The sequence below is a fragment of the Megalops cyprinoides genome, chromosome 4 (assembly GCF_013368585.1).
Source record: "Megalops cyprinoides isolate fMegCyp1 chromosome 4, fMegCyp1.pri, whole genome shotgun sequence".
Taxonomy (NCBI): Eukaryota; Metazoa; Chordata; class Actinopteri; order Elopiformes; family Megalopidae; genus Megalops; species Megalops cyprinoides.
This window is the reverse complement of record NC_050586.1, coordinates 5,242,677-5,268,975: the sequence shown is the minus strand read 5'-3', so window position 1 is coordinate 5,268,975 and position 26,299 is coordinate 5,242,677. Positions and strand designations below refer to the sequence as shown.

Genomic DNA, 26,299 nt, shown 5'->3' with positions numbered 1-26,299 from the left:
ACGCAAAGTGTTTACTCCTGCGATCAACCTGACGGAGACTCAAATGCAAAACTAGAACAAACAAAATGTTTCTTTGGATAGTTCACCCGAGAGTCACACCTTCTGCTTTGCGTGATGTTGCAAATTCGCCTCTCGTTTTTTTCCCAGCAGAAAATAAAAACAACTCTAAATTAGCGTGGCAGAAAAAGAAATAATTGCAGGCCAAGGTACCTGAAAACCCACAAGTAAGCAAACTGGGCCAAATCCAACGTGGCTTAATATCCAACTGGACTAAAATTTTTATTTAACAATATTCAAATTCTGCTGACCTTAAACCACTTAAGCTCACAGATCCTAGCAACACAATCGCAGCGGATGTAAGCAAACAGAACAAACTGTGCTTACAGAAAACCAGTCAGAAAAAGGTTTAGGGAGGAGGTAGAAGTTGGATTTCTGTTTAATTGCAGTATGGTAAACAATAAAATGTACCACTCTGCTTTTTTTTTAAGCATTGAACCAAAATTAGCCACTCCCTTTTAATTAGCAGGGCTCACAGATTAGGTCTCATTAAATTCAAACACAGGATCAGACCAAAGTTCAGTCTCCCATGTGCAACGGCATTAGAGATAGAGTACTCCTATTTAATTGCCTCTGTAATGGTCAGAGCTCAGAGCTCTTAATTCCATTCCTATGGGTAATGAGGCATGTTTGTCGCGTTCGCAAGTGTAGCCAGCAACAAAAGAAATATATCTGCAAAAAAACAAGGACCCTTCAATTTTTTTTTTTTTGGTCAAACACCTTCAGGACTGAGCGCCATGCTCTGCAACAACCTCGGACAAAACGCAATGCTGCGGGACATTGGTTTAATTATCACTGTTATTATTTAATAAGTAATTATTCTTTCGTTTAGTTGTTTTACAGCATCTTAAACAGACATCCACTTTGAAAGCTGGATGCTACAACTGAGACAATAGAATTCAACCATAGAACACACAATACCTTTAGAAAAATATTTACAGTTCTCACCCCCCCTTCCCCACTCCCCCCCCCTTAAAACTTTCCTCAGGAGCTGTTTTTACCCCACCACCACTGCCCTCCCCCCAGCTCACAACAGCCACATTCACCCACCCACATTTAAACCCACCTGTTATCAGCTCTACTCATATTGATTTTTGTACATGTCCATAATAAAATACACTTGTGCTAGTTCATCATCACTCAGATCATTTCTCTTCCAACAGAAGGAAAAGGAGAGGTGGGCCTGGAGGTCACACTGACATACTGTAATTTACAGATCTGCAGTTTTAAGTAAAACATAACAAACATTAAAAAAAAAAAAAAACAGAGGGAGAAAAATCCCAGTCCTAGCGCTATACTGAAAAATCTGTGTACGAATGTCACGATGAAGATAAAGGAACAAAACACCCCCCGATAAGTCTTCCTGCATGGTGCATCTAGGGTGTGTCTGGTGTTTATGTGGCACACACACACACACACACATTTGACTCATTTCAGTCTGGCACACTCCACCCCCACTTTTCTGGTGCTTACAGAACTGTTTTGTCACAGAAATCCAGTACCTTTGCCCCCCCATACGGACACATCAGTGCCTCGGTGTGTGTGTCTGTGCACAGAGAAGGCCTGCGCGCTCTCCTCCTGGCCTGCAGTGCGTTACGCACTGTGCTGTGGGGTGGGGGTGCGCTGTGTCGCAGTCACTGCTCAGCAAAGCCGTCGTTTACCGCCTCAGACGCTCCGGCGCCCTTCGCTGCGCTCCCAGGCAGGCTTCGGTTCAGCTCCTCTGGAGTCGGCTCACAGGGTCGCGCGTGTTCGGGTCTCCCAGAGCTGCTGGCCTTCCTTTCCTTCTTCTTGTGGCACACATTTACTTAAGAGCATTTTTCTGTTTTTTTTTTTTATTATTTCTACACGGATTTGATCTGAATTGGCAACATGACGATGATGAGAGCCCATGATGTCAGTGTAAGAGAAGCGGCCATGAAGTCCTTTTGGAAGGGGCGGGGGGGGTGAAGGGGGGTCGGGGAGGGAGGGGGGGTGAAGGCACACCTCAGAGGCTGACCCCAGCCACCTCAGCACACCTAGAACACAAGGGGAGGAAGAGGAGGAGATGGTTATACCGCATTCACCTCAATGCTAACAAACAACACTACTACAGGTGCGCATGCTGCGTTTACTACAGACTGGCAGTAGGGGGAGCCACGCCCTGGCCGCGCCCTCACCTTCTGGTCTGGAAGTACTGTGTTGCTCTGCAGGGGGGGCAGGTGACTGCTCAGCAGGGCCCCGCCTGGCCGGTCGTGCTCGCAGAAGATGGTGCCGTTGACGTAGTGGAAGCGGTCGCCCGGCACCAGCCTGTTTCGGCAGGTAGCGCAAGTGAAACACTAGGGGGGGAAGCAAGCAAGACAGGTGTGTGAGTACGAGGAGAGCCACTCCCTTCCCCAGTAAAATACACTGTGCTAATGCTACGTTTGTGTTGTATATACCTTACAATACATGACGATGACTACATAGCGATATGTCCTGCTTTTGAGGGGGGAAAAAAGGGCACTTCACAAAACACAATTAGGAGGCCTGGCGTCTGTACACTCCAAGATGCCATGAATATGCATGTGTGTGTCTGTGTACATTTAAGCATGCACTTCCCATAATTGCCCACGCTTTGGTGCATCCCATAATCACCGGCACAAAACCGGCACTTGTGCATGCACCGGTGACGTGGGGCGAGGGCTTGGCACGAAACGGTGTCAAAAGCCGCGAGCATGGCGCCGAGCGGGTTCCGATTTAACCGCTGGCAGGACGTATATCCCGCCATCTGTCGCGGCGCTGGGGCCGCGATCGGCACGGCCTCGCCCTGGGCGGCGGAGAGGCGCGAGGCACGTGTCGGCGGCCAGTTAAAATAACCCCTTCCCAGCATGCACCTGGCGGTGGGCGGGAAGGAGACGGGACTCACCTTGAGGTGGTACACGTTGCCCTGCGCCCGCATCACCATCTCGCTGGCGGGGATGGACTGGCCGCAGGCGCTGCAAGCCCCGCTGTGTCCGAACAGCCTGCGGACAGGATGGTAAACGGCATAAATCTCCCGGCCTCGGCACGCAGCCCACCCCCCTCACCCCCCCCCTCCCGCCTCTGTGGAGTGCTCCCTACCCTACGGTGTCATCCCAGAACAGGGCTAGCAGTGTGGAACGGAAAAAACGAGACAGTGGACTCATGACCGTAGCGGGCGATACACTGCTGACGCACTTGGGAAAATGTCCTTTAGCTGCTCTAGTACAAGTTGTGCTGTACGTAATGGTACTGCGGCAGTGTAGCACAGTCATAAGGAGCCAGGTTTCATAACTGAAGGGTTGCTGGTTCGACTCCCCACTGGGGCACTGCTGCTGTACCCTCTGGGCAGAGTACCTAAGTAAATATCCGGCTGTATAAATAGATAACATGTAAAAACTGTAGCCTATGCTAGTCATTCTGGATAAAATTTTTAAAAAAAAGTAAATATAAGTATTGCCCTTTACGCCCGCATCAGAGAGGAAGCAGTGTCATGCACAGAGACTGTGGGGTGGCAGATTATTGGCTACAGGGGGTTTTACACTCTCAGACGATGAGGGCAATTTCATGCCACTAGCCCCAGTTCCTCGTTAAGAGCTCTTAGTTGCCTTACCATCAGGGTCGTTTCCCCCTTCCAGTAAAGAGCAAAACTAGCTGACCCCTGCTATGCTACCCACAACTGCACAAGAAATGTTTTTTTTTTTTTTTTTTTTTTTTTTTTTAACCAAAGAGCCCTCCATCACTCACTTTCATTCTGACACCCAATCAACCAGTCTGACTGCCGTCTTGCGTCGCCTCCCCACCCCCCTCCTTCCACCTCTCTTTCTGCTTCTCTCCCTCACTCAACCCTTCCCTCTGCCCCCCCTCCCATCACACCCCTCCCTCCACTATCACTGTCCCAGCTCTGGCAGCACACGGTAATGAATTTTTGATCTTAATTCAAACAGTAATTCAATAAGCAACGCCAGGGAGAAACTCTGTTCTCCCTAATTAATGTTTGTCCTTTTATCGGACTCCAGACTCCATGGTGCGCAATTTGGCAACGAAGCTTTGCCCTTTTGATTAACTGTATTATACATATTTAATGGGCTGCAATTTCCATATGCACTACTCTGTGTGAGGGTACGGACAGACACACACACACACACACACACACACACACACACACACACACACACACACACACACACACACACACACACAGGAAATGCTTCACAGAAGACAGTCTTTCTGAGGCTAAAAGCCTCATGTCAAAAACTGAACACTTGTATCAGCACTATCCGCTGCTCAATATTTCACGTGTTACTAAAGATGAGCCTATTATTTATTCAGCAATACCCGGGTAGTTAGTGCAAAGCAAGGTTTCTCCCTGGATGACTTCTAATCTTTGGCTTTCTTTCTGTCTGCGAAGAACTAGAACAAGATCTAGCTTAAGGTAAAAGCATGATTTGCTTAAGAAAACTGGTGGAAATTATGGTAAATAAAATGAAAATTTGGTCACATGGGAAACAAGGACCCAGCAGCCAATCCTAAATATCCCACTGTATGGTAAGAGGCCTTTGGGAAATCACATTAGATAGTATTGGTCATGAGCGGGACGAAGGGGTATAATGTCCCCTGTGTTCCTGCGCTCTGGCCGGGTGTTTACACTGGGGAGAGGAGCGGGGCCGGTGGGCACTGATGCCCTGGCAGAGTGGCATGCAGAGGCACAATCCCAGCCTGTGTTGCAGTGCCAGACTCTGACATGCCCCCAGGCTCCGGCCGGGCAGGGAAGAACATGCGTGCACGCGCACACACGCGCATGCACAAACACACATGCATATACACACACACACACACACATACACACACGCATACACGCACACTCATACACACACACTCACACATGCAAGTACACACTCATACACACACGTGCACACATATGCATGTACACACACAGACAGGCACACACGCACACACACATACACACACGCATACACGCACACTCATACACACACGCATACACGCACACTCATACACACACACTCACACATGCAAGTACACACTCATACACACACATGCACGTACACACACACGCACACATATGCATGTATATACACAGACAGGCATACACACACACTCATACACACACACTCACACATGCAAGTACACACTCATACACACACACTCACACATGCAAGTACACACTCATACACACACATGCACGTACACACACACGCACACATATGCATGTACACACACAGACAGGCATACACATACACTCATACACACACACTCACACATGCAAGTACACACTCATACACACACACTCACACATGCAAGTACACACTCATACACACACATGCACGTACACACACGTGCACACATATGCATGTACACACACAGACAGGCACACACGCACACACACGTACACACATTCCTTAGGGTGTTGCTGAAAGAGTCCTCAATCCCAGTTGCATCGCCATTAAAATAAATAAATAAATAAATATCTTTGACAAAACCTATTCAGCTTATCAAGACATATGTCATTCAGTCCTACAAACTCACCCCTTCCCCAGACACTACTTTCACTTTTAGTGATTTTAAAAAGTTTTTAGAAAGATGAGCCTTTTTCAGAGGCTGACTCGGACTTGGGTCACTTCTCTACAGCGTTAAACCCACAAAAGTGGCGATTCTTCTGAACTGACTGCAGATGAAAAGAAAAGCTGCCAATAAATTAAGGGCAAAGAGAAGAACATTATCCATATCATAAATGTGAATATGAAGTCAGGATACAGTCATTTTTGTTTAGAAAAAAATATCTCAGGGAAGAAATCCATATTAGATGTTATTAGATTATTAGTTATTAGTTATTAGTTATTGCTCTTGTTGCAGGGATTTAAAAACATTCAAGCATGCATACAAATTTCCACTCAAATGTTGGGAGTCTCTGTGATGGGAATCAGTGGACATTCAAACAAGGCTTGACACTTCAAGCTAAAAAGCAACTCCTGTGGACAGCAGAAATGTCTAGCTACACTAAGGCAGTAGAATGGTACAGAGGCTATGCTACTGGGTTTGCAACCAGAGGCCTGCGTGTTATACTCCTACATGGACAGACTACTGCTATCTTAACCTTACCTAAAATAAAAACGTAAGGTAATTTAAATGAAATGTAAGCCTGACCTGATGTAGTCGTTCCGGCAGAGGATCATGCCGCCCTTGCTGTAGCAGGTGGTGCCGATCTCGCCCAGCTGGGCTTGGCAGCAGGAACACTTCAGGCAGCGGGTGTGCCAGTACCGCTCCATGGAGAAGAGCAGGAAGCGGTCCGCTATCCGGCCGCCGCAGCCCGCGCACGACCTCGGGGGCGAGCCGCCCGTCACCTGGCTGTTCACCATCTCAGGCCTGCGGGGGGGGGGGGAGCACAGAGAGTCACTGTTAACCGCCGGTCAGTGACAGGGACAGGGAGAGGGGAAGTGGCTGGGATTGGTTTAGGTGCGACTTAAGTTCATGTTCACCTGTATTTATTCCCCTAATCACACCACTTCTAAACCAGCAAACCAATCCAAATGAGCCAAATTCAAAACATAACATTACATTCATTTAGCAGATGCTCTTATTTAGAGCAACTTCCAGAAAAATAGAACATAAGTGTATCCATTCAAGCTGAATGAGCAACAGTGTCGGTCCAGGCTAACACTACCAGACCAGTGAGCATGAGCATAAACCAGTGAGTATGAGCATAAAACAAAAAGCACCCCACCATTTTTAACGTTTTCTGAGGTAGCAGAGTGGCACAGAGGCTATGTTACTAGGTTTGTGACCAGAGGTCTGTGTGTTATATTCCTACACAGACAGACTACTGTTATCATAACCTCACCTAGAGGGCTGAACCAGAACTGTTTCAAAGCGATAATATGTCACATATAAGCTATGCAAGCAGCCCTGGATAAAGGCATCTGTTCAATCAAATAAATAATAAACTTGAAACTTTGTCGAAAATCTATTAGAAAAAGAAAAGGAAGGAGGGAAAAAAAAAAAAAAAACTTGTTCTTAGTTCTGCTACAGTAAGCACATCGTCTAGCGTTACAGAACCATCATCACCACCATCATTATTGAAATGCATAAATATCCGTTTCCCCATTGGGAATGCGTGAGTAATGAGACTCGCAGACTGGGGAGATGCCTTTCTGAGCTGTGGCACCACAGTCCATCAGCACTCCCCCTCTGGCAGCGAGCACGCTCTGTTTGGAAGAAGTGAAAGAGAAATTGTTTCCAAACAATCCTCCTCTGAGGCGACTGCTATCTTACAAAAGTCGTCCGGGTGATTAAGACTTTTCGCATATGCGCGCTCACACACACACACACACACACACACACACACACACACACACAAGCAGAAACACACTCAGACTGACAGACTGACAGACACACTCCTAGGCAGTTCAAACTGCCACCCAGGCGCTTCAGTAACCACGGCCACAATGGGAGGAACAGGCAGGTGAGTTACAACGGGGCCGGAGCTGAAAACTCCTCTTATCTTTTCCCATCCCACACAGTGGCGGCCCTGGCTGAACGGAGCTGGGGGGAGGAGCGGAGCGGGCAGACAGAGGGCCCGCGGAGAGCAATCAACCATCATTTGTAATTAGAGGATCCTCTCCGTGCCTCGCTCCTCCTCTCAGCGTTAACTCTGCGTTTTCCATCTGCCCGTGCCCGTCTCTCTGAAGAGCATTCCGGAAACTTCCGGAGCCTTCCGGTGCAGAGGTCTCAAACATATCTCTAATACACACACACACACACACACCTGGCTCTCAGCTGTATGAAGCTCACTGATTTCAGACACATTAATCATTGCGGCACTGTGCAGAAGATTTAACACACGTTTTCAGATCAACTTAAAAACCAAACACTTTGCACAATCCTTCACAACAAACAAAAACAAGGCTACACTGACCAAAAAAAGTTTTTTTTTTTCTAGTGTGATGAAATTCAGCACTATTGGTCAGTTCAGTTGAACATCTCTCCCCTCTCTTTACCACAAACACCTGGATTCAATCAGGGCAGCTGCTCCGTTTCAGGGGCTCCAGGGTGCTGCTGCACTGCCATACGGCTGGCTGAGGATGGAGGAGATGCACACCTGCACACCACGCACACTCACCCAGGGCACCCAGTTGCGTGATCTATGCAACCCTTACAGTTCCCAAGGGCCCTCCGTCTGAAGGCTCACAAAATGAAGTCTGCTGATATGTACTCATTTTTGATAGCCGTGACCATTGGATTGTGGGTCAAGATTTATGTATTTTTAGGAAAGATTAGCAGGTTGCGCCTGCAAGGCTACTGATGGATTCCCACAGGGAGGAAAACCGGGTGCGATGGAATTTAAGACAAGTTGGGTGATTGCGCAAAGGCGGAGAAAGCTATGCAATACTGACGGCCGGGATGCTGTGGAAGACTATAACATAAGGAGTCCATTTTCATAAGACCCTGTGATTGGTTAAATTGATTAAAACCCCGAGAAGCTTTCTTGCCTGTTGGAATGCGGATGACGTACGGGTCACCAGTCTATATGACTACCACTGGTGCTCTGCCCCCAACACGGAGTTCAGAAAATGTTAAAGTTAAGTTTCAGTTTAAGTGTTACATTTTACTGTCCTTCGACAGCACTTGCTCGAAGGCTTCCGCAACACCCCCAAAATGTTACGCAACAGAAAGGGAAAAAAAGTAACACTTGATTAAATTTGTTACTCAACGCTATGGAAACAGTGCATTGCTTTTAGATTAAATGTGTGTCTTAGTCATCCCATTATCCACCTACACCATCTATATGCCTTTCGTGCGCTACAACCTCTTGACGTAAATCAAGAGGGGAAAACATGGAAAACCAGGCTTAAAGGCATCAAGTGCATTTTTGCCTGCAATGAGACATCGGTGAATCCGGCTCAGAGGCAGAGGATAGCATGTCTCCTCTCCACACTTTTTCAGGGGACAACAGGAAACAGGGGGCCACTTGCAGTTCAGAGGTCACCACTGGGGATCTGTCCAGAGGGGCTCTGATTGAGAGGTCACGCAGGGGTCACCGGGGTTAATGCTGCCACAGGAAGAACATCTGACCCGCTCCCGTTAAGGCCTTCCCAGGACCAGCTCCCAGGCTTTTTGGCTGGTCCTGGGTGCAAGCTGGCGGCTGGGCGCCTTCCCACGCTCAGGGTTAATAGCACACCACAGGGTCTGTGCTCCGCAGCTCCCCCCCGACCCCCCCCCCCCCCCCCCCAACCCACACAGACAAAAACCCTCCTAACGCAACCAGCACTCGGCCCCTTCAAGACTGTGGCCCGCCTGCCCCAACATGCAGGGACACAGTCTGTTTTCAATTTGAAACCAGATAGTCCCTCCCCCCTCAACCCCCTCATTCTCCCCCCCCCCCACCCCCGTCACCCCCCTCGGGTTGTGAATTACTGGGGTAAAATTTGTCGATGACTTTACCAAGAAAACGAGATGAAGTCGGGGGAGGGAAGGAAGGGGGGGGAGCAGGAGAAATGGTACAAATTCCAGCCAGAGAGGATAGGGGAGGAAAACAGTGTGAACTTCCCGCACTCCGACGCTCAATCTCCCCCAGCGGTTTCCCTGACAGAGCCGTGACAGGAGGTCACATGGCATTCCACAATCAACACCGAGAGGGGGGGGGTGCAAGAGAGGGAGAAAACAGTTGGAGAAGGCATGACTACTCCATTCATATAAAGAGCATTTGTCACGGACAACCCCCCCCCCACCACCACCCCACTCCTCTCCCGCCCCCAGCCTTACTAAAAATTACTTTATAAGCATACTACACTGAAACGGGCTGTATAGGGGCACGTCTCTTGTTGAAATTAATTACATTGAATGGGGGCTCTTTTTACTGCGATTTTTCAGAACGCAGGCTACAGGCAGTCGCTCGACCCGTTCTACCAGTTTGACACTCCTGTTAAAATGAATAAAACATATGCGAGCGTGGCCGATTTTTACAGAGCCACTGCGGCAGTTAAGCGCACTTTAACTTTCCCCAGCTGCTTCGGCATCAAAAGGGCCGTGATGCACTTTGAACCTGGGACGCATGCACACACGCAAGCATGCACGCCTGGCTGCAAATACAGACACAGGCGCACATGATATAAGACATGCACACATGATGCTGCTGTTTTCTTTTGCTCTCTGGGCCCATCCCTGGTTCACGCGGTTTTTTACTAAATCGAACCCATTCCGCACGTTCGTTTGGTGTAGATGTGTAGCGAAAAGGCTGCATTGTTAGAGATGCCTTTTACCTCGACAAAATCCTTTCAACCGCCAGACACACCATCACCACCCTTAGGGAGCTGAGACATTCATGTGTATGGCTGGGGAAAAAAAAAAAAGAATAGATTCGGCACATATGTAGAATTGGCTGGAGCTGTCAAATAACTCAGCGGGTTTCCCCTCTCGGTGTAGACATAGATATCACTTTTCTCTGTCAGAGATCACATAATCTTTACCTCTGCTTGGCTTCAAAAATGTGACAGAGAGGATGGCAAACAAATTGGACCGTGAATGCATATGAACCAAACCAGCCCGAGTGGAACACCCTAAGACATCTACAAGCACACTGCAATGCTGGTTAGAGGTGCGACGCCAAAGCATGAAATGAGCCGTCAACTACTTTGGAATGTTTTATTAAATATTACTCTCCCTCAACAGCATTAACCACACCAATGGACTTGGTCTAATCTCTCTTCTACATTGCTAAGACACTGCCTCAGTGTTTTACACAAGATGACTCCAACATGGCCCGTGTCCCCTTAACCGGAATGAGGCTCCACACAGGCAGGGTAAGACACGCTGTTGGCTAGCAACGGTTAGCCGTTGCACAAAAGTTGGGGGCCATCCCATAAAGTTAAGATGGCACAGTGTAATATATGGCAACATGCTCGCCATGTGTTGTATACTAATGAGTTTGCTTTGCAGAAAACAAAATGAACCATAACAACTCATGCTGTGAGGAAACGGAGAACACTCCGCAGCTCAGAGCGGACAAATATTTAGGCAAACAGGCTAACTACCCAATTATAATAAGCTAATACCGAAGAGTCAAAAAGAGGAACCTTTTAATTGCACATACAAATGAATCTCTGTTCACAGAGAGGATTGTGCCATCCGTTTTGGAAAATCATAATTATGCTATTGTCAATGTGTTGGTTACTCTGTTAACACATTGTACACATAATTACACTACAGACCCTTTAGAAATTATAGTCATAATCGTGAGAAAATGGTGTATTGTGCCTGTATGTAACTGCAGTATGGCTTAACCCATGTCACATTTTCAAAATTACAAAATTACTTACTTACAAAATTACTCGATTTTCCCAACGAAAACACGAGTTCAACACCAGCATAATTTTATTAAGACAGGACTCGCACCCATGTTGTGCTTACTTTATCTGAAGTATGAGATTATTATCTTTTTAATCTTTTGATTTAGACGATGTGCGGCTATGCGCTCTGCCTGCAGAGATGTCGGTCATGACTGTCTGCGTTCAGTCTTGGTCGGTCGAGATCGTGGTGGTTATGCAGTTGCCTCTTGCTGAGGGCCTCCAGCTGAATATATTCTTGTCTTTGGTGTTTGTGAAATGGTTTCACGCAGAATTGCAGCTGTGGACTACTGCATACTAGCCATTGGCTACAGCGCTGTTAGCATAGGGGGCCCCATTGCTAGGTTCCTTCAATGACGCAATTGCCAACAGAACTGCACAACAGCAGAACTGAAAAGGAATTAGGTGCTTCAAAACTGAATATAGTTTATTTCACCGCAGCTAGATAAATCATATAGTTTGTTAGATGTTTTAGTTATAAGCTAAAGCGTAATTGCTTCCTTTTTAATTTTGTTTTGATTTCTGAAACTAGACTTAAGTGTATTTGAACTTTCTATTTAGAGTATTGCACTGTCTTACACAAATACGTTCTAATGTTACCGGATGAGGAAGGTAATTAAAGAACAGCAAACTGACCATGCCCCTATGAGCAGTAATCCCATAAATGTTCTGACCATATCATTTGCAAACCTATTTCAAAATTAATAGGAGAATGTGGCAGTAACAGGTATAAGGCATCTAAAAACACTCACTCACTTACTCACATACACACACACACACACACACATATACGTTACATTTTAACTGCATACCTGGGCATCCATTAACATGCCTATGGACAAAAGCACTGTTTTTCTCACACTGACAGTGTCATTCCACTGAGTCATGTGGCACGTTGTGTACTTTCTTCCACTTCAGTTCTACAAACCTATTGAAATGGCAGGAAGGGAGGACCGGTTTTTATCTATTCAAATGCCACACAGGGAAGAGCTTGTTTTTACAGTATTGTCTCTCTCTTTCTTGGTAACGTCAAACTTGCATCAGTAAAACGTTTTAACAGATCACAATTCACCACAATGGAGGGGTATTGGGCTTGACATGCTACACCCCCCCCCCCCCCCAAGTCCCTTTTGAAATGAGATATTCTTTTAAGACCAACGGCTCCTTTTTGCATCGGTGCAGACTGTTGCATGGCTTTCCTCTCCCTTAATAAAAAAACAAGCCTTTATTTTGAATTCTACCCTAAACAAACGGCATTCTGCCAATGGTGTTTCATGCATAACTGGAGCAGAGCGTGACTTCACGCTCGCTGCGAGCATGGCAAAGGAAACCTCGTTTTTTTTTTTTTTGTTGGCTTTTTTCATGTGAAAACCCCTCCAGTCCTCCGGTCTGAGGAATTGCTGGATCTAAATCCTGGGCTGAGGATAATGCAGCTCATTGCTGGTTGTTATGGGAAAGGCCGCATGGACCTCTCTAGTTAAAGTCATGGTCTGTTGTTCCTACCTACCCAGGAGCAGCCTACAAGTACTTAGCATAATGTCCCCAGATAAGGAGCTCAGTTTCTAAGCACCAATAAAAAAAAAAAAAAAAACTGCACTCTTTCTATATTGCTCCAAGCTTTAAACTATTTAAGACGCGCACATAAAGACCGCAAGCATAGCTGGACTGTCATTAAAGCAAAGCAAACCAATGAATTTCTCACCTGCTTAAGCGGTGCATACTTCCTTCCCACTCGTTCGAGTGAAGTGCGTGTCTGTCTCTGTCTCTCTCTCTGTCGTAACCCACCCCACCATCACGGCCGGGGCGTGTCCCCCATGCACACTCGCTACTTCCATGCCACCTTGGTAATGTAAACGCGCTTGTTTCAACACTAACTGAGCACGCTTCCTGTGGCAACATGGCTGCAGAAGCCACCATGTTGCTGTTGCCAACGCCGACATCGATGACAGACAGAAGCCATGGAGCTTTCCGCAGGCTAACGGCTAATAGAGGGGGGTAAAGACTACAATACAAAGGAAAAAAAAAAACCAACAAAACCTACCTTGTTCATGACCTACCATCCAAAAACTAGACCAAGTAATACTTGTTCTTCACTGGCTGCCTGCAACTGACCAAGACACTGCGTGGATATCAAGGAAACAGTCTAAAGCCTTTATCGAAAGCCTTTACATGACCACAGTTTCAGGGTAAGTCACCACGAGCACAGTCTTCTCAACAAGCTTTCAGTTAGCTCTTCAGTAAGCAATGGTCACACATAAAAATCCGCAGATGTCCTCAGATTCTGAACTTGGTGGGAGTTATGACCTCGATCTTGTAAGAGCATGTTTGCCAAACTACTTTTTGACTTGAATTTAGACTGTTCAAAAACTGGACATAACTACAAAAAATGCCCATACTACACCCCTGACCACAGGATACCATCTGCCAGGTTGAATGTTGTTTAAAAAAGTATTAAAGTATTAAAACCACCTCTGGACTCTCGTTCTATGCAAGACATCATTAATGTGACATTATAAGTCTTTCCACAACTACTTGGACTTTCTTTCCAAGTTTTACTGAGAATAAATTAGATGGAAAAAACACCTTTGTCTTCTATACAAGCAAGTAACGTCAAGTTTGCACAACCTGGGTGATGTTATTACTGAAAGCGAAACTGCTAATACTTGGCTTTCCCTGCACATCTCTGGGCCAGGTGACTCACCTAGGAGATGTTATTCCTTTCCGCTTGCCAGGAAAACAGCCAAAAACAATGCTGCATAGGTCACATAATGCGCGCATTATTTCATGTTCATGAATTATTACTCTGCAAGATTTTTTTTAATGCAGCATGCAGGTTTGACTGACTGTTCAAGAGTCGAAGAGGTTGAGTCGAACCCAGGAGGGGAAAGGAAAACGCAAACTGACAATCACAGCAGGCAGCCAAGGGTCACATTCCCTCATACTGGGTCACGTTAGGGAGGAGTACAGGTGGGCATGTTTGCTGCACAGTAATGTTTCACTGTATAATGACTTTTTGAAATTTTCCCCCTAAAATGCACGGGGTGGTTGAGCAACTGAAAGGCAAGAAAATAACACACAAACATGAGATTTTTTTTTTCCTGACAACCTGAGATCTTGACTAGCATGCAAACAAAAATAAATATTTTAACATGAAATGAATGAGTAGATGCTTGATTACCAAATTCCAATTAGCATATTTGAATTTAAATTGCTCTAAACAAGGAAAACAGCACAGTGCTGCTTGGTAGCTAACATATGCTAATCAAATAGAAGCCACTGCCGGCTGTTGACAATTATTTTAAAGTAACATCACGCAGCTAGCAACCGTTGGCTCTACATATTTAGACTACATTGGGAATTGTTGTATCTTATCTGGTTTGAAATATGTTTGTGTTTTGTGGCAGCTTTAAATGAACGCTGTTTTTTCTTGATTCATCATTTCTCCATTTCTTCAACCAATCATTTTAATTTTAAATACTACACACACACACGCAATATCCCTAATAAGCATCATCCCCCACAACATTTACGGTTATTCCATCATATTCCAGCATGCTAATTACAGCCATCCTACTTACTGGTAACAGTGTCATTTCTTTAAGACATACAGAAAGAAATTCTTACAGCAGTGAGAACATTTCAAAAGAGGATGGGTTTGTCCTTAAAATTAACGATCTCTTTCATAGTTTCAGTGTTTTTCAGAGTGTACAGTGAACAGCCAGCACTTGGAACTTTGACTGTTTTGTAGGATGTTCAGCGAGGAATTGTTATGCGTTACTTAATATATGGCTGTATAACAGTTTTATTGAACTAGCTATGAATCGCACCAATTGGCATGCTTCATAAACCACATGGAGGAACACTCAAAACAGACTTCCTTCACAAACAAAATTCCATGACCTCCCGGGTCAAACTACTAGTACCTCTTAAAAAACAAACGCATATGTATACATGTTTTATTTATTTATCTGCAGCAGCAGAGGTAATACAGTAAAATTACTGCATTTTTCTGGGAAGAAAAAATAAATCAAAAACAAAAACAGGTTAATAAATCAAGGTCAATGGCCCCAGTATGGAGCAAAGAAAACACTGAAGTCAAATTCATTACTTTTGTCCGAATGGAATGAATGTTCTGAGACAGTTTCATTAGTTCACTGGTTACACATTATATATCTAAAAGAGTATTAATCAGAACTCATTCAGTCAACCCCCAAAAAGGCATCCTCACCACTATGGCCTTGAGGATACTCAGAGTGTACCCAGCTAATGACATACAAAATAAAATGCTAAAAAAAAAACCTTACCAATAAATACACAGCTACCTAACCGGAGAAGAATTTGGGTAAACATTTTATAAGCAGTTTCCATAGGAGGCATTCACATTTGGGCTACATAAAAAAATATTTTTGTTCGTGAAAGTCGGGCCAAAATCCTGTTGTGGTTGATGGAAGCTAGGGTGGGCCGACTTGGCTCGAGATGTTTAAAAATTCCTACGGAGAGCAGAGCTTGAAAAACAGCCTCGGCAGCTCCGCGTTGAAACGGTGACACTCGCGGCAAGTGGATCCGTGTATAACTCCAAACATCTGGGGCTCGACTTGCGCGACTGTACACACACATTACCATGTGCCCTGGTGATAATTGCCCATTAGAGACAATGGAAGAGAGCGTTTGGAGGAGGAGGAGAGGGGGGGGGGTTGTTATGACCTCCAAGCAAATTACTTTTGACAATACTTTATTCATTTAGGCCAGGGTTCCTGGTTTTAAGTCAACGTCCTAAATGTTTATGGGACGACCAAACCCTTCCTGTTGACTTCCACGTCGCTATAACCGTGAGTAAACAGGTGTCAAGCTGATAGTAGCTTGAACTAATGTGCGTTTTTCCTGCTCTTTAAATATACCACAGATTGCAACGACCCCCGACATCATGCTTTATTTATAATTAAACTGCATTCGTAAAGCGCAGATAACCCCACGCTTTTTGCAAAGAGGCGCTTAGTGGTGTCCAAGACATGCATAGAGCCTCCACGAGTTCAGCTTTTCTTGATGATCCTTGGGCGAAGACTATCCGAGCAGCATTCCGGACTGCTTTGAGCTATATGCACGCGAACACAGTCTGAGAAGCTTTCTTCTACAGACAAGTAATTCGACAACATAGTTTATATGACTAATACACTCTCCGTGGAAGATTTTTTTTTCCATTGCTCCGCAGCAACGCTTTAGTCTTTCTATTCACGCTTTATCCTGGAGCTTTGATCAAAAAACAAGAACGCATACATAGATGCTGCACGGTCGATGTTTCATTTTTACATTTACATTTACTCATTTAGCAGATTCATTATTACAATATACATATTTTCACTGCTTATAGCAATCATATAAAAGAAATAATGAACTACGACTTAAAGTGGGAAACCCTCGCATGCGGAAGTGTCCCAGTTGAGCGAGATCCCGTGTTTACTTCTCGAAGGTAGACTGTGTCCTGCAAGCTATACAAACTAAAATGACCACAGGAACACGTCAAACCTAGAGGCACTGCATTTCTCGTGACTGTAAATCGTTATTTATTCATTTAATTGGAGAAGAATAAGGGGTGATTTAACATTACTGAAGTTAAAAGAAACATGTAGCTGTAGGACACACTTACGCGACTGTGGGTTGTTGAATGACAAGTTTTCAAAGGATCAGTCGGAAACTGCATTAACTGGCCAAGTAGGCTCGGGGCTGGACTGGTTTAAAAAGCACTTTTTTCATCATCTCCTCCAGTTTCAGTGTTCAAAGTTCTTGTCACTACCTATAGTTTGCGTTTGACGTTATATTAGCCTACGACAATTTCTGGTGTAAATTGTTGATACTAGCTTATAAACAAAGTCGTTGGAAGTACAGTACTATCATTCAATACGAGGTTCTGACTTAGTATTGTAACATCTTCCAAACCCATATTCCAATTTAACTGTCATTGTCATACATTTTCAAAATAACTGCATAATGGAAGCAAAGGATGGGTAGCTATCTATCTATCCATTTCAGGTTTGTGGAAACAATGAGCTAGCTTGCTTGCCTGCTCACTTAAACCGTTAAAATGCCACGCTGCTGTACTACTCGCTGGCAGATCAGCAGTAGCTAGCTATATGCTTCACTTCGTAATAATGCGCGAAGGGACCATAACTACACGCATGGTCGTTTCAATAAAAAACGTCGTCTTCATTAGTACTCAGGCGCCTACTGCATCGGTGTTTTTTTAAAGAAAATAACCCAGCGTGGCGAGGCTGCTTCCCCGCTATTTTGATGGGAACACGGAGAACCACGGGCAGTCACGCCGGATGGAAACAGCTGCTGGCCGAAACTTCAAAGACGGAAAGGGGAGCCTTGAGCTCGCGGCGGGATGCAGCAGCGCCGAGGGGCTCTCTCCCACGCGCCAGGCGCCACACAGTTTTTTTCTTTCATTCAGTCTACCTAATGCCGTCCCTTAACGATGGTAACTACTCAAGTAGTCAAAAGCTAAACTCAAAAATACGAAGAAGTAGCATCAACGGTGTGGCAATAAACATTTTAACAGTAGTTCAATACTGGTAACAAATAAAAAAAAATGCTCACCTTGCCGTTCTGATTAGTTCTGCGTCGAGGGGGACGAAATGAGCAAAATCCGTCCGACCAAGCTTGTCTTCTGTTTACTCTCTACAAAGCAACTTCGCCAACTACCTAGATAGTAACTGTTTACTTTGTCAAGATTCTATTGACTTCAATTAACGGTATTTCCAAAGCAAGGCAAAAGAGTGGAGTACAGAAGTTTCCGTTCACTTGCTTGGTTGTATTCACAACTAACTAGCTATACTGTAATGATCAGCAGGAAAATAAATTGGACATTAGTCTATATGCAGAGTGAACTGCACTCTAAGTAAGTGTTAATTTTGTGCGAAATTTCGAGCACTGACCACATCTAGGACACGCCCGCGTCAGCCACAATTTTGATTTGTGGAGCAGAGGGAGCGGGGCTTTAAATGACTCCTTCGTGACGTGATAGAGGTGCAGCCCCCACAGCCATTGAACTGCGAGGGGGTGTGGTACCTGACAGAATGATCGATGTCTGTTTAACGAACTCTAGCCCACTCGTGCCCTCATTAGTTGGTCCGTAATCACGGCCGTTAAGGAAAGCAACGCGAAGGGAGAGGAGTTCATTCGCCCCATCGTATGTTATAGAGCTACTCCCATTAGAAGTTGTTCCTTGTTCCTCTTTTTTTAACATTGTAGTTTTTCTCTGAATAGTGAATAGCTCATTTGCCAACTTCTTCCGTGGAGAACTCCATTCCTCAATCGGCTGAAATAAAGTAATAGTACGTGTTTAAAGCACACAGAACACATAAAATATAATTAGAAAAAAGACACAGTTATAAGGATATCTTTGACCTAGGCTGTGCTACTTAAGAGTCGGATAACACATTTTTGTGCTCTCCTACAAAGATAAACACACGGAATTCTTTTCAAAATATGTAAATTCGGTGTACTTGCGAGGACCAGTATACCGATCACCAACTGGATGCTTTTCAAATGCTATCATTTGTTTTTTGCATTTTGCAGTTTTAAGTAAATCAATCGATCAGGAGTGCAACCACGTAGGCTACTTTACAAAAATTCTGTGTTTAAAATAAACATGCGCATACATGAATAGCCTTCATAAAAAGGTAAACCAGATTATCCTATAGCCTATCTGAGTGTGCTGGAACGCGCTACTAGACTCAAGAAGAGATTAAAACATCTTGGTTCACTATGAATTCACGTCTCGTCTGTTCTCAACATCCTGCTAATCGTTGTGACCTCCGATTGAAACAAAAATAAAAATAAAAATAAATAAATAACATGGCATCGCAAAGTCTATAGAAGAGAAAAATGCAAACAAACATGTATTCTATCGGCGAAATCGGTTACTCATTCGGGCATCATGAAGACGGATCTGAATTCTAGCTACTTGGTCGAATTGAGACTTTTTTTACTGATTTTGCCTAAAACGTGTTGGTGTAACAACATTTTGTAAAGACCAAAGTGACATTACAATTAAAAATCATGAACTGTTTTGATCAATATTTCACAACCCCTAATTTACCAATTCCAGAAACTCTAAGCTAGTTGACCAAAATAAAATGACGGATGGATTCAGAGTTATGAAACGTTATTCTTGACTTGCATATGGGGGGGGGGTGATACTTTTCCAAACCACTGAATGACATTTAGAATGATTTGCTAGCGGGCCCAATGTGGATTCATGTCATCGCCTCTAATTATTCGGTTATTTATAGTCGTTCCTCTCGCAGCCTAACGAACACGTGCAAAGCCATACATTACAGCACCTGCGGAACCCATGGAACAACTAATCCAGACGCGAAGCGATCCCGCCCGCGCTCCCGGGCCGAGGGTCCTCGCTCTAATTGGGTATACATCATGGTCATGCCCTGGTACTTTCTGGCATTTTAGCAGATTTATTATCTAAATTAGTGCTAAATTTATTGCGCTCGAATGTCTGGAAGCACATAGCGAGACACAACGACGACGCACGGTGAATTGAGGCCACGCTCCAACAGCACTCAAACAGGCATAGCCTATAGCTGTAGCTCAGGTATGAACACAGGTGGACAACATTTCTGCCGTCTGGATCATTTAAACGTACATATTTAGTTTCGCCATACGTTGGTTAATTATATTTATATAATGAATCATCAATAGCAAACACAGTAACTACTTTGTTCCTGTTAAATGTATGTTCAGCTGCGCTATGTTGTGGTTAATTATTAAGTATTATCGTATTATCAGCCTAATTATTGATTTAGTTAATCTCCCGATTGAAACCTTTGCAGAAAGAAGAAATCTATAAGGAAACGAGTGAAATAAAACCGAACGGACTGCACGCAACGGAACCCACATTGAGAGACGAAACTGTTAACTTTCGTTCTGAACTTTTCGAGCCGGTCGGGTTTTTTTTTTTTTTTTTTTTTTTTTTTGCCAACACACATGGATTAATACAATTCTTTTCCGCACCCTCGTAGGGTGCTTCATTCATGTAATAATTGAATCTGGTTTTGGTCACAGAATACGTCCTGAAAGGCGGTGGGCGGCTCGGTGCGGAGATGTGTTGACACTTCGGTACCTTTAAATGGAAAATAAATATGCAGGAGCTCGGGGTCTGGGCCGAGATGTAAGGATGGTTTGGGTCGCGAAGCCGCAGGACCAGGAAACTCTATTCAGAGGGGCAGAATTGGTTTTTAACATAACAAAAAACTTCAAACACAACACGGGACAAAGGCGCACAAAGCAACCGTTTCACTTCTATTCATGCGCACGTCAGCCGGACCGACGTGAGTGGCAGCGACTTGGGACCCTTCGCTTTGTGCGTTTACGCGGCCTTCATAGGCATGTATATTATTTACAGGCCTCCCAACTGTCAATTAGTCCGCACTTAACATCATCATGATCGTACAGGCTACACATTTCACACCAGCCGTAAATCACACGGTCTAAACCCGAGGGATGCTCCCGCAGAGAGGGGAGGGAACAGGTAGGCCATTTTCCTTCTCGGTACCTCCTTGAGGGAAGAACAGGAAACATAATCTCTGTCAACAACAGAGCTAATAATTGGCCTACTTGCCTATTACCGTGATAACACCTCACTAATAAAAATGCTAAATGTCTAACAAAAACTGCAGTCTCACAGACTGCTCCTTGAAAAAATACACTGGTACCTGTATTAGTTTTAAGAGGCAGTTTTTCCCCCCAATTTTTCGACAGTGAAGCAAGCCTACCAAAATAAGAGGGAATGGTTCGAAGCTCTAATAAATTAGAGACTGGGGCGACACCTTCTGGACAAAGAAAATGGTATCCGCCTTTCAGGAAGTTACCTCGGAAGTATCATGTCATGATCTCTTGTTGTAGGGCGTCAGGTTTACGCATGACCTCAGGATTGGTGTCTCCTCATAGGCTGCCTTAAACAATTTTCTGTCTTCTTAGGAGCAGATACCTATGCACGTTTTTACAGCGGCAAATTGCAGATTTGTGTGTGCAGACATACATTAAAGTTTACACTTTGACGTTGTAGCCCAGCTTTACACCAGATATTAGCAAAAACAGTTACATTGCTTCAGTTAGCTGAATGAAGTTAATTTAAAATAAACATACTCTTAATGTCGCTTCAAAATGTTTTCCTATTTTGCACTGTTTTGTATACATTGTTTCTCACCATGATATAACAAACTATTATGTGATGTTACTTTTGGGAGAGATAGTTTTCAATTGCCAAAGAAAATAATTCAGTGTTGGTCAGTACTGCATGCTTATTTGTTTTTCATTTAAAAATCTTTGTAGAAAAAGCAAGGCCATGTAAGAACACCCGGTTGCTGACAGATATTACAAATGTGCAAAGCAAGATGATTAATCAGTGGTTAATGGAAAACATTAAACAATGAATTGAACTGGCTCTTAACACAAATGTTGTGATATATTTTTGCTGTGTCTGCAGCTGTTGCACAATATCCTTCATTGAATATCCATTTACTGTAAAAGAAAACACATGTCTGGCATTAAAAGAGTTTTGACAAAATTTAGCAGTGAATTCAACACAAATATTCTGTTGCAAGGAAATATATCACAACACATGAATTGAATCTAGCACAATAGAATGATCATCACTGAATGATGAATATGTCTACCTTGTTATTGATTTATATCATACTTTTAGGAGAAAAGCAGGAAATGAGTCCTGGCTTTATCGTAGTACAGTGGTGTGTAAGGTGCAAAAAACATATTTTGTCAAAAGGAGACATTTTAAGTACTCAGGTACCTCTGCTTCTCACTTTGCACTGTATCCCTGCACTTCATGCTTCAGTAAATCTAGTATCTGTCTGTCTCAGCATCTGAGAAGGTTTTCCTTCTTTTTGAGTGTGATTTTTTTCCCCGCATCACTTTTTTTTTCAAGCCATTTGCTATATGTTCCTAACTGACCATATCAAGATTGATACTGCTTGATGTCACTAATTTAATCATTGCATTGGAGTGGAAATAATCACTTCTGTTTTTCCTTATTTTGGCATTTGACAGAGAAAAGAAAAAACAGTGTGTTGTAATCACTGTCTCACTACAAGGTGTGTACACAGATCACACCTATATCCAAACGAGGCAACACTACAGTAAGCAGAGAATATGCTAAAACTGAGTTTGACGTTTTCATGGCGAAAGGGAAATTTTATGTAAGTAGGAGTAAGAGAAGCATCCATCACTCTCATTGACGTAATAAAAAATGGTGCTTCTTTGTTTTGAAGCATTCGAATTCCTAGTCGTTCCAGTTACAGTCCCAGTGTTCCATCAGATGATGTCGTCTTCTGTGGCAGGCCCTCACACAGAACTGACAGTCTGACTTTGAAAAAAAAAGGGGTCTAATCCTACTACAAAAACCACCCCCCCCACCCCCCACCCCCAGTCAGGTTTAACCTGTTTGTTCAAGGGATGGACCATGGCCACACAGAGAGTGAGAGGTTACTCCAGTGAGGGCCTTGGGGGGGGGATCCAGAGAAGGAGGGGGGAGAAGTCTGTCTTAGTCCCACTGTTTGCCGTGGGATTTGGGGGAATTAGTATCCTCTTCAGAAAGATAAATGTGTACTGTGTCCCGCTGAGAGCATTGCCGGGATGAGAGGTGCTGAATATAGTGTCGTCGTAAAGAGGCTGCTCCTCGTGTCAAAGGGTCAATGGAGCTTTCTGAGCACACAGGGCACCTGCTATAGAAACTTCTCCCGGGCCAACTATCAAAAGCCACTCGCTTTGATGGAGGGACAAAGAGGCCCACGGTCTACATCCACGCCCCGGTTTCACTCACGCCTTGTGCTGTGTTGTGTTGCGCAAGTACGGTTTCACCATGCCTGTGTTTTAAATTTAGAACTGAGGGGGCCAAACAAAACAGGAGAAACAGACACCAGTGAGAGCCAAGCAAAACGGAGACCCATTAGGTGCCAAGAAGAAGACGTGCACTGCATAGGAGCACCTAATTGTACTGGAGACCTGCAGACTCCCTGCTATTGCTAGCAACACTTGAGTCAGTGGTTTCATTTTGGACAAAGGGCCATTTCAGCATATGTACGCACATGGATCTCATTATATTTAAGCATAAATGTGACTGTAGTTATATGTCATTTGTCTCAGCGCTCACTCTAAATTGCGTTTTTGTTAATGTGCGATGGTGCTGCACGCCAGGCCTTTGGCATTCCTCCACAGATGCAGTGACTGTCACTTCAGAGACCTCATTGACATGTAACTTTCTCTCCGTCAGATAATGTGCCACCGGTTGTGAATATGGGGGCACGGCACGGTCACCCCAGACCCCCTCCAACCAGCCCTTTCTTTACAGTAACAATGAAGTTAGTCTAAAAGGATGAAAGCCGTGTGATTATATTCAAATCCTCGCCGCACAAAGGCTTCAGACACCCGGCGTCCCATTCTCCGAGGAGTGATCAGAATGGCCCATTCTTTGATGGGACGGGGGGGAGTGCGCCCCCCTGCTGGGGCTACACTCTCACTGAGTTCAAGCCCAGGCGGGCTCGGGTACCCCCCCCCACACCCACACCCCCCAGTCCCATTGTCCCCGGGGAAACTGATACCCCTGCATAATGCAGGCGGGGAGGCCGGACAGACATGGCAGTGTAAGGCAGGAACAGACAATATCAGTGAGGGTGTGAATATGACTGATAAAGGAGAATTAGGAATAGGAAACGATTTAGGCCAATACACAGTGGATGAGTTTGCGAAAACTCTAAGAGCAGTATGATGAAAAAACCATAGATACAGACCAAAAGTTAACAGTGTGTAAAAAAATTAACCATGGTTAGTTTATTGTTATGGTGAGATTTTTTATTAGTAAAGTGTGGCACCAGGCAACAGTAGCTATTAGACACTCCAGTGTGAACATGCAGCACATTAGCCTTTATACACACACAATAAATTACATACGCATTGAAAGCTGTATCACGGTGTGTTTTCCCTACAGTCTTCTTCAGACAGAGATCTTAATGTTAGAAGGACTCATTAGCCATAATAACCTAGCGCTACACTTTACTCATTGAAATCTCAGTGATGTAATACTGAGGTTAATCTCTTTGGATTGTGGAGTGTTCTTCTGCAACATTTTAGTCACCTTGTATGCCTTCAGTCTCATCCTTTGATTAATCTTACCCTACTGTGCTTCAAAGCAGCAGCTGGAATGAACCAAAGAATGGACTAAAGTGACTTTTAAATGTATTATAAACTGGCAGCAATCCGTTAAATGGAGGATGTCTAGATTTGCGCTCCGTCTGCAGACATTGAAATAATCACCATGCACAAACCGCAAATAGTTTTTCTGCGTGATTCTTGGTGTCTTTAAGTTATCAGAGAATTTTTCGAAAAATCTTTAGAAAAATCGGTTTTTTTTTTGCTTTATTTTTTGAGGGCTGCATTTCATTGTTCACTCTATGAGATGAGTCAGGGTTCTGGGCTTCCAGGCCGCTGAAGATAGCTGTTCTCATCACACTGGCAGGACATCTGCATAACTTCAACCATGCTGAACCCCATGAAGGAAGGGTGGACTGACAGATGTCTGATAGACAGATGGAAAGAAGGTAGGAGGAAAATTAAAGTGTGTGTGTGTGTGTGTGTGTGTGTGGGTGTAAGGATGAGAGAGAGAGGAAGTAAGAGATAGTGAGAGACACACAGAGAGAAAAAAATAGTCAACTGTCAAAGCTGCTTATCCTTTGATATGTATTTACTGAGATGCTGTAGATGCCCCCCTACCCCTTATTCAATATCTTTTGCTCTCATCACAGATGAATTCAGTAACGTAGTACCTACCATCCTTTCTTAGTACAAACACAAAAGTCAAATCAGCCCCATGTTGCCTTTTATCACTGAAATAGCAGAGCTCCGTTACTGGGGAACAATTTCTCTCATGGCGATGCTCCTCTGACTCCAGCAGAGGGCAGTGTTGTACTGATTCTTTTGACTTGACAGTGCAGTGCTCTTGAGTGTATAAAAATTGTGAAGTCTAGCACAAACAGTTTAGAAAATTACAGGCAAATGCACTGTGAGTGTACCTGTCACACTATATGACTTTGTTATGCTTTTTAAACTGAATAGATGAAGGCAGAAATGACATGCACAAGTTTTAAGATTAGCGATTGTCAATCGCTATCACAGGATGCAGCTACAGAGTCCAAGCCATATGGCACTGCCAGGGAAACTGTGCTTTGGAGCCAAAATCGCACTGTGTTCCAGGTTTTACAATCAATCCCCTGGAATAACAGCTCATGCAGATCCTCCGTACATTTCACTCTCTCTCCATCTCTCGCGCGTTTTATTTCATAAAAAGGAAGGCTCCCTATTGTTGGAATAAGAGCTCTGAACAGTGTAAGGCTTCAGATCAATACACCAATTCCAGAACTGTGCACAGCATGAAGCACCTGTGTAGAGTCTCTTTTGTTGGGTAGCAGTCAGATCGAAGTGCTGATATCTGAGATTTTTCCCTTTTCATTTCTTTTGAGGTGGTTAAATAGCAGCCCTGTGTGGGAGAGATTAAGGAATAATACCGCACGGCACCCCATCGGTCCACAGATTCATAATCACTTTAACTGTTGGTCATTTTACACTGCAGAAGATATTCACGTGTTATCCGAGGTCATCCTGACATGACCGAGTGACTGGCATCTGGTGAACCAGTTCTAGGTCTTGACCGTGACTTTCAAAACCTTCACAGTCCTGCCAAAACCGGGTTAAGAGGAGAAGCACAGCACAGCTCACACAGATCGTGTGTGAAAGAGAGAGTTAGGAGAGGGGAGGAGCCACTGATCCATAGGTGTATATGGGTATTTATGGTTATTAATTTATTCTGGATGAAATAAAAGGGT

General features: G+C 44.3%; 1 protein-coding gene across 2 annotated transcripts; it reads right to left on the bottom strand.

Moving 5' to 3' along the window:
* Window positions 1-1,997: 1,997 nt before the first annotated feature.
* Window positions 1,998-18,344, bottom strand: LOC118777182 (LIM domain transcription factor LMO4.1-like). Of its 2 annotated transcripts, none has more exons than XM_036527943.1 (5): window positions 17,988-18,344; window positions 6,199-6,417; window positions 2,942-3,038; window positions 2,214-2,372; window positions 1,998-2,072 (listed from the first exon to the last, which is right to left on the bottom strand). In XM_036527943.1, the coding sequence occupies exons 2-5, from the start codon at window positions 6,408-6,410 to the stop codon at window positions 2,064-2,066; spliced, it is 477 nt and encodes a 158-aa protein (XP_036383836.1). In that variant the 5' UTR covers window positions 6,411-6,417; window positions 17,988-18,344; the 3' UTR covers window positions 1,998-2,063. The 2 variants fall into 2 exon arrangements, with proteins under 2 accessions (XP_036383836.1, XP_036383835.1); XM_036527942.1 differs by lacking the exon at window positions 17,988-18,344 and adding an exon at window positions 13,096-13,137.
* Between the last annotated feature and the right edge of the window lie 7,955 nt (window positions 18,345-26,299).

Coding starts and splice junctions, on each gene's coding strand:
- LOC118777182 (XM_036527942.1), bottom strand. Junction 3,039..6,198: donor TGCCGGAACGACTACATCAG/GTCAGGCTTACA, acceptor TCCTGTCCGCAG/GCTGTTCGGACACAGCGGGG. Junction 2,373..2,941: donor GCAACGTGTACCACCTCAAG/GTGAGTCCCGTC, acceptor TTCCCCCCCTAG/TGTTTCACTTGCGCTACCTG.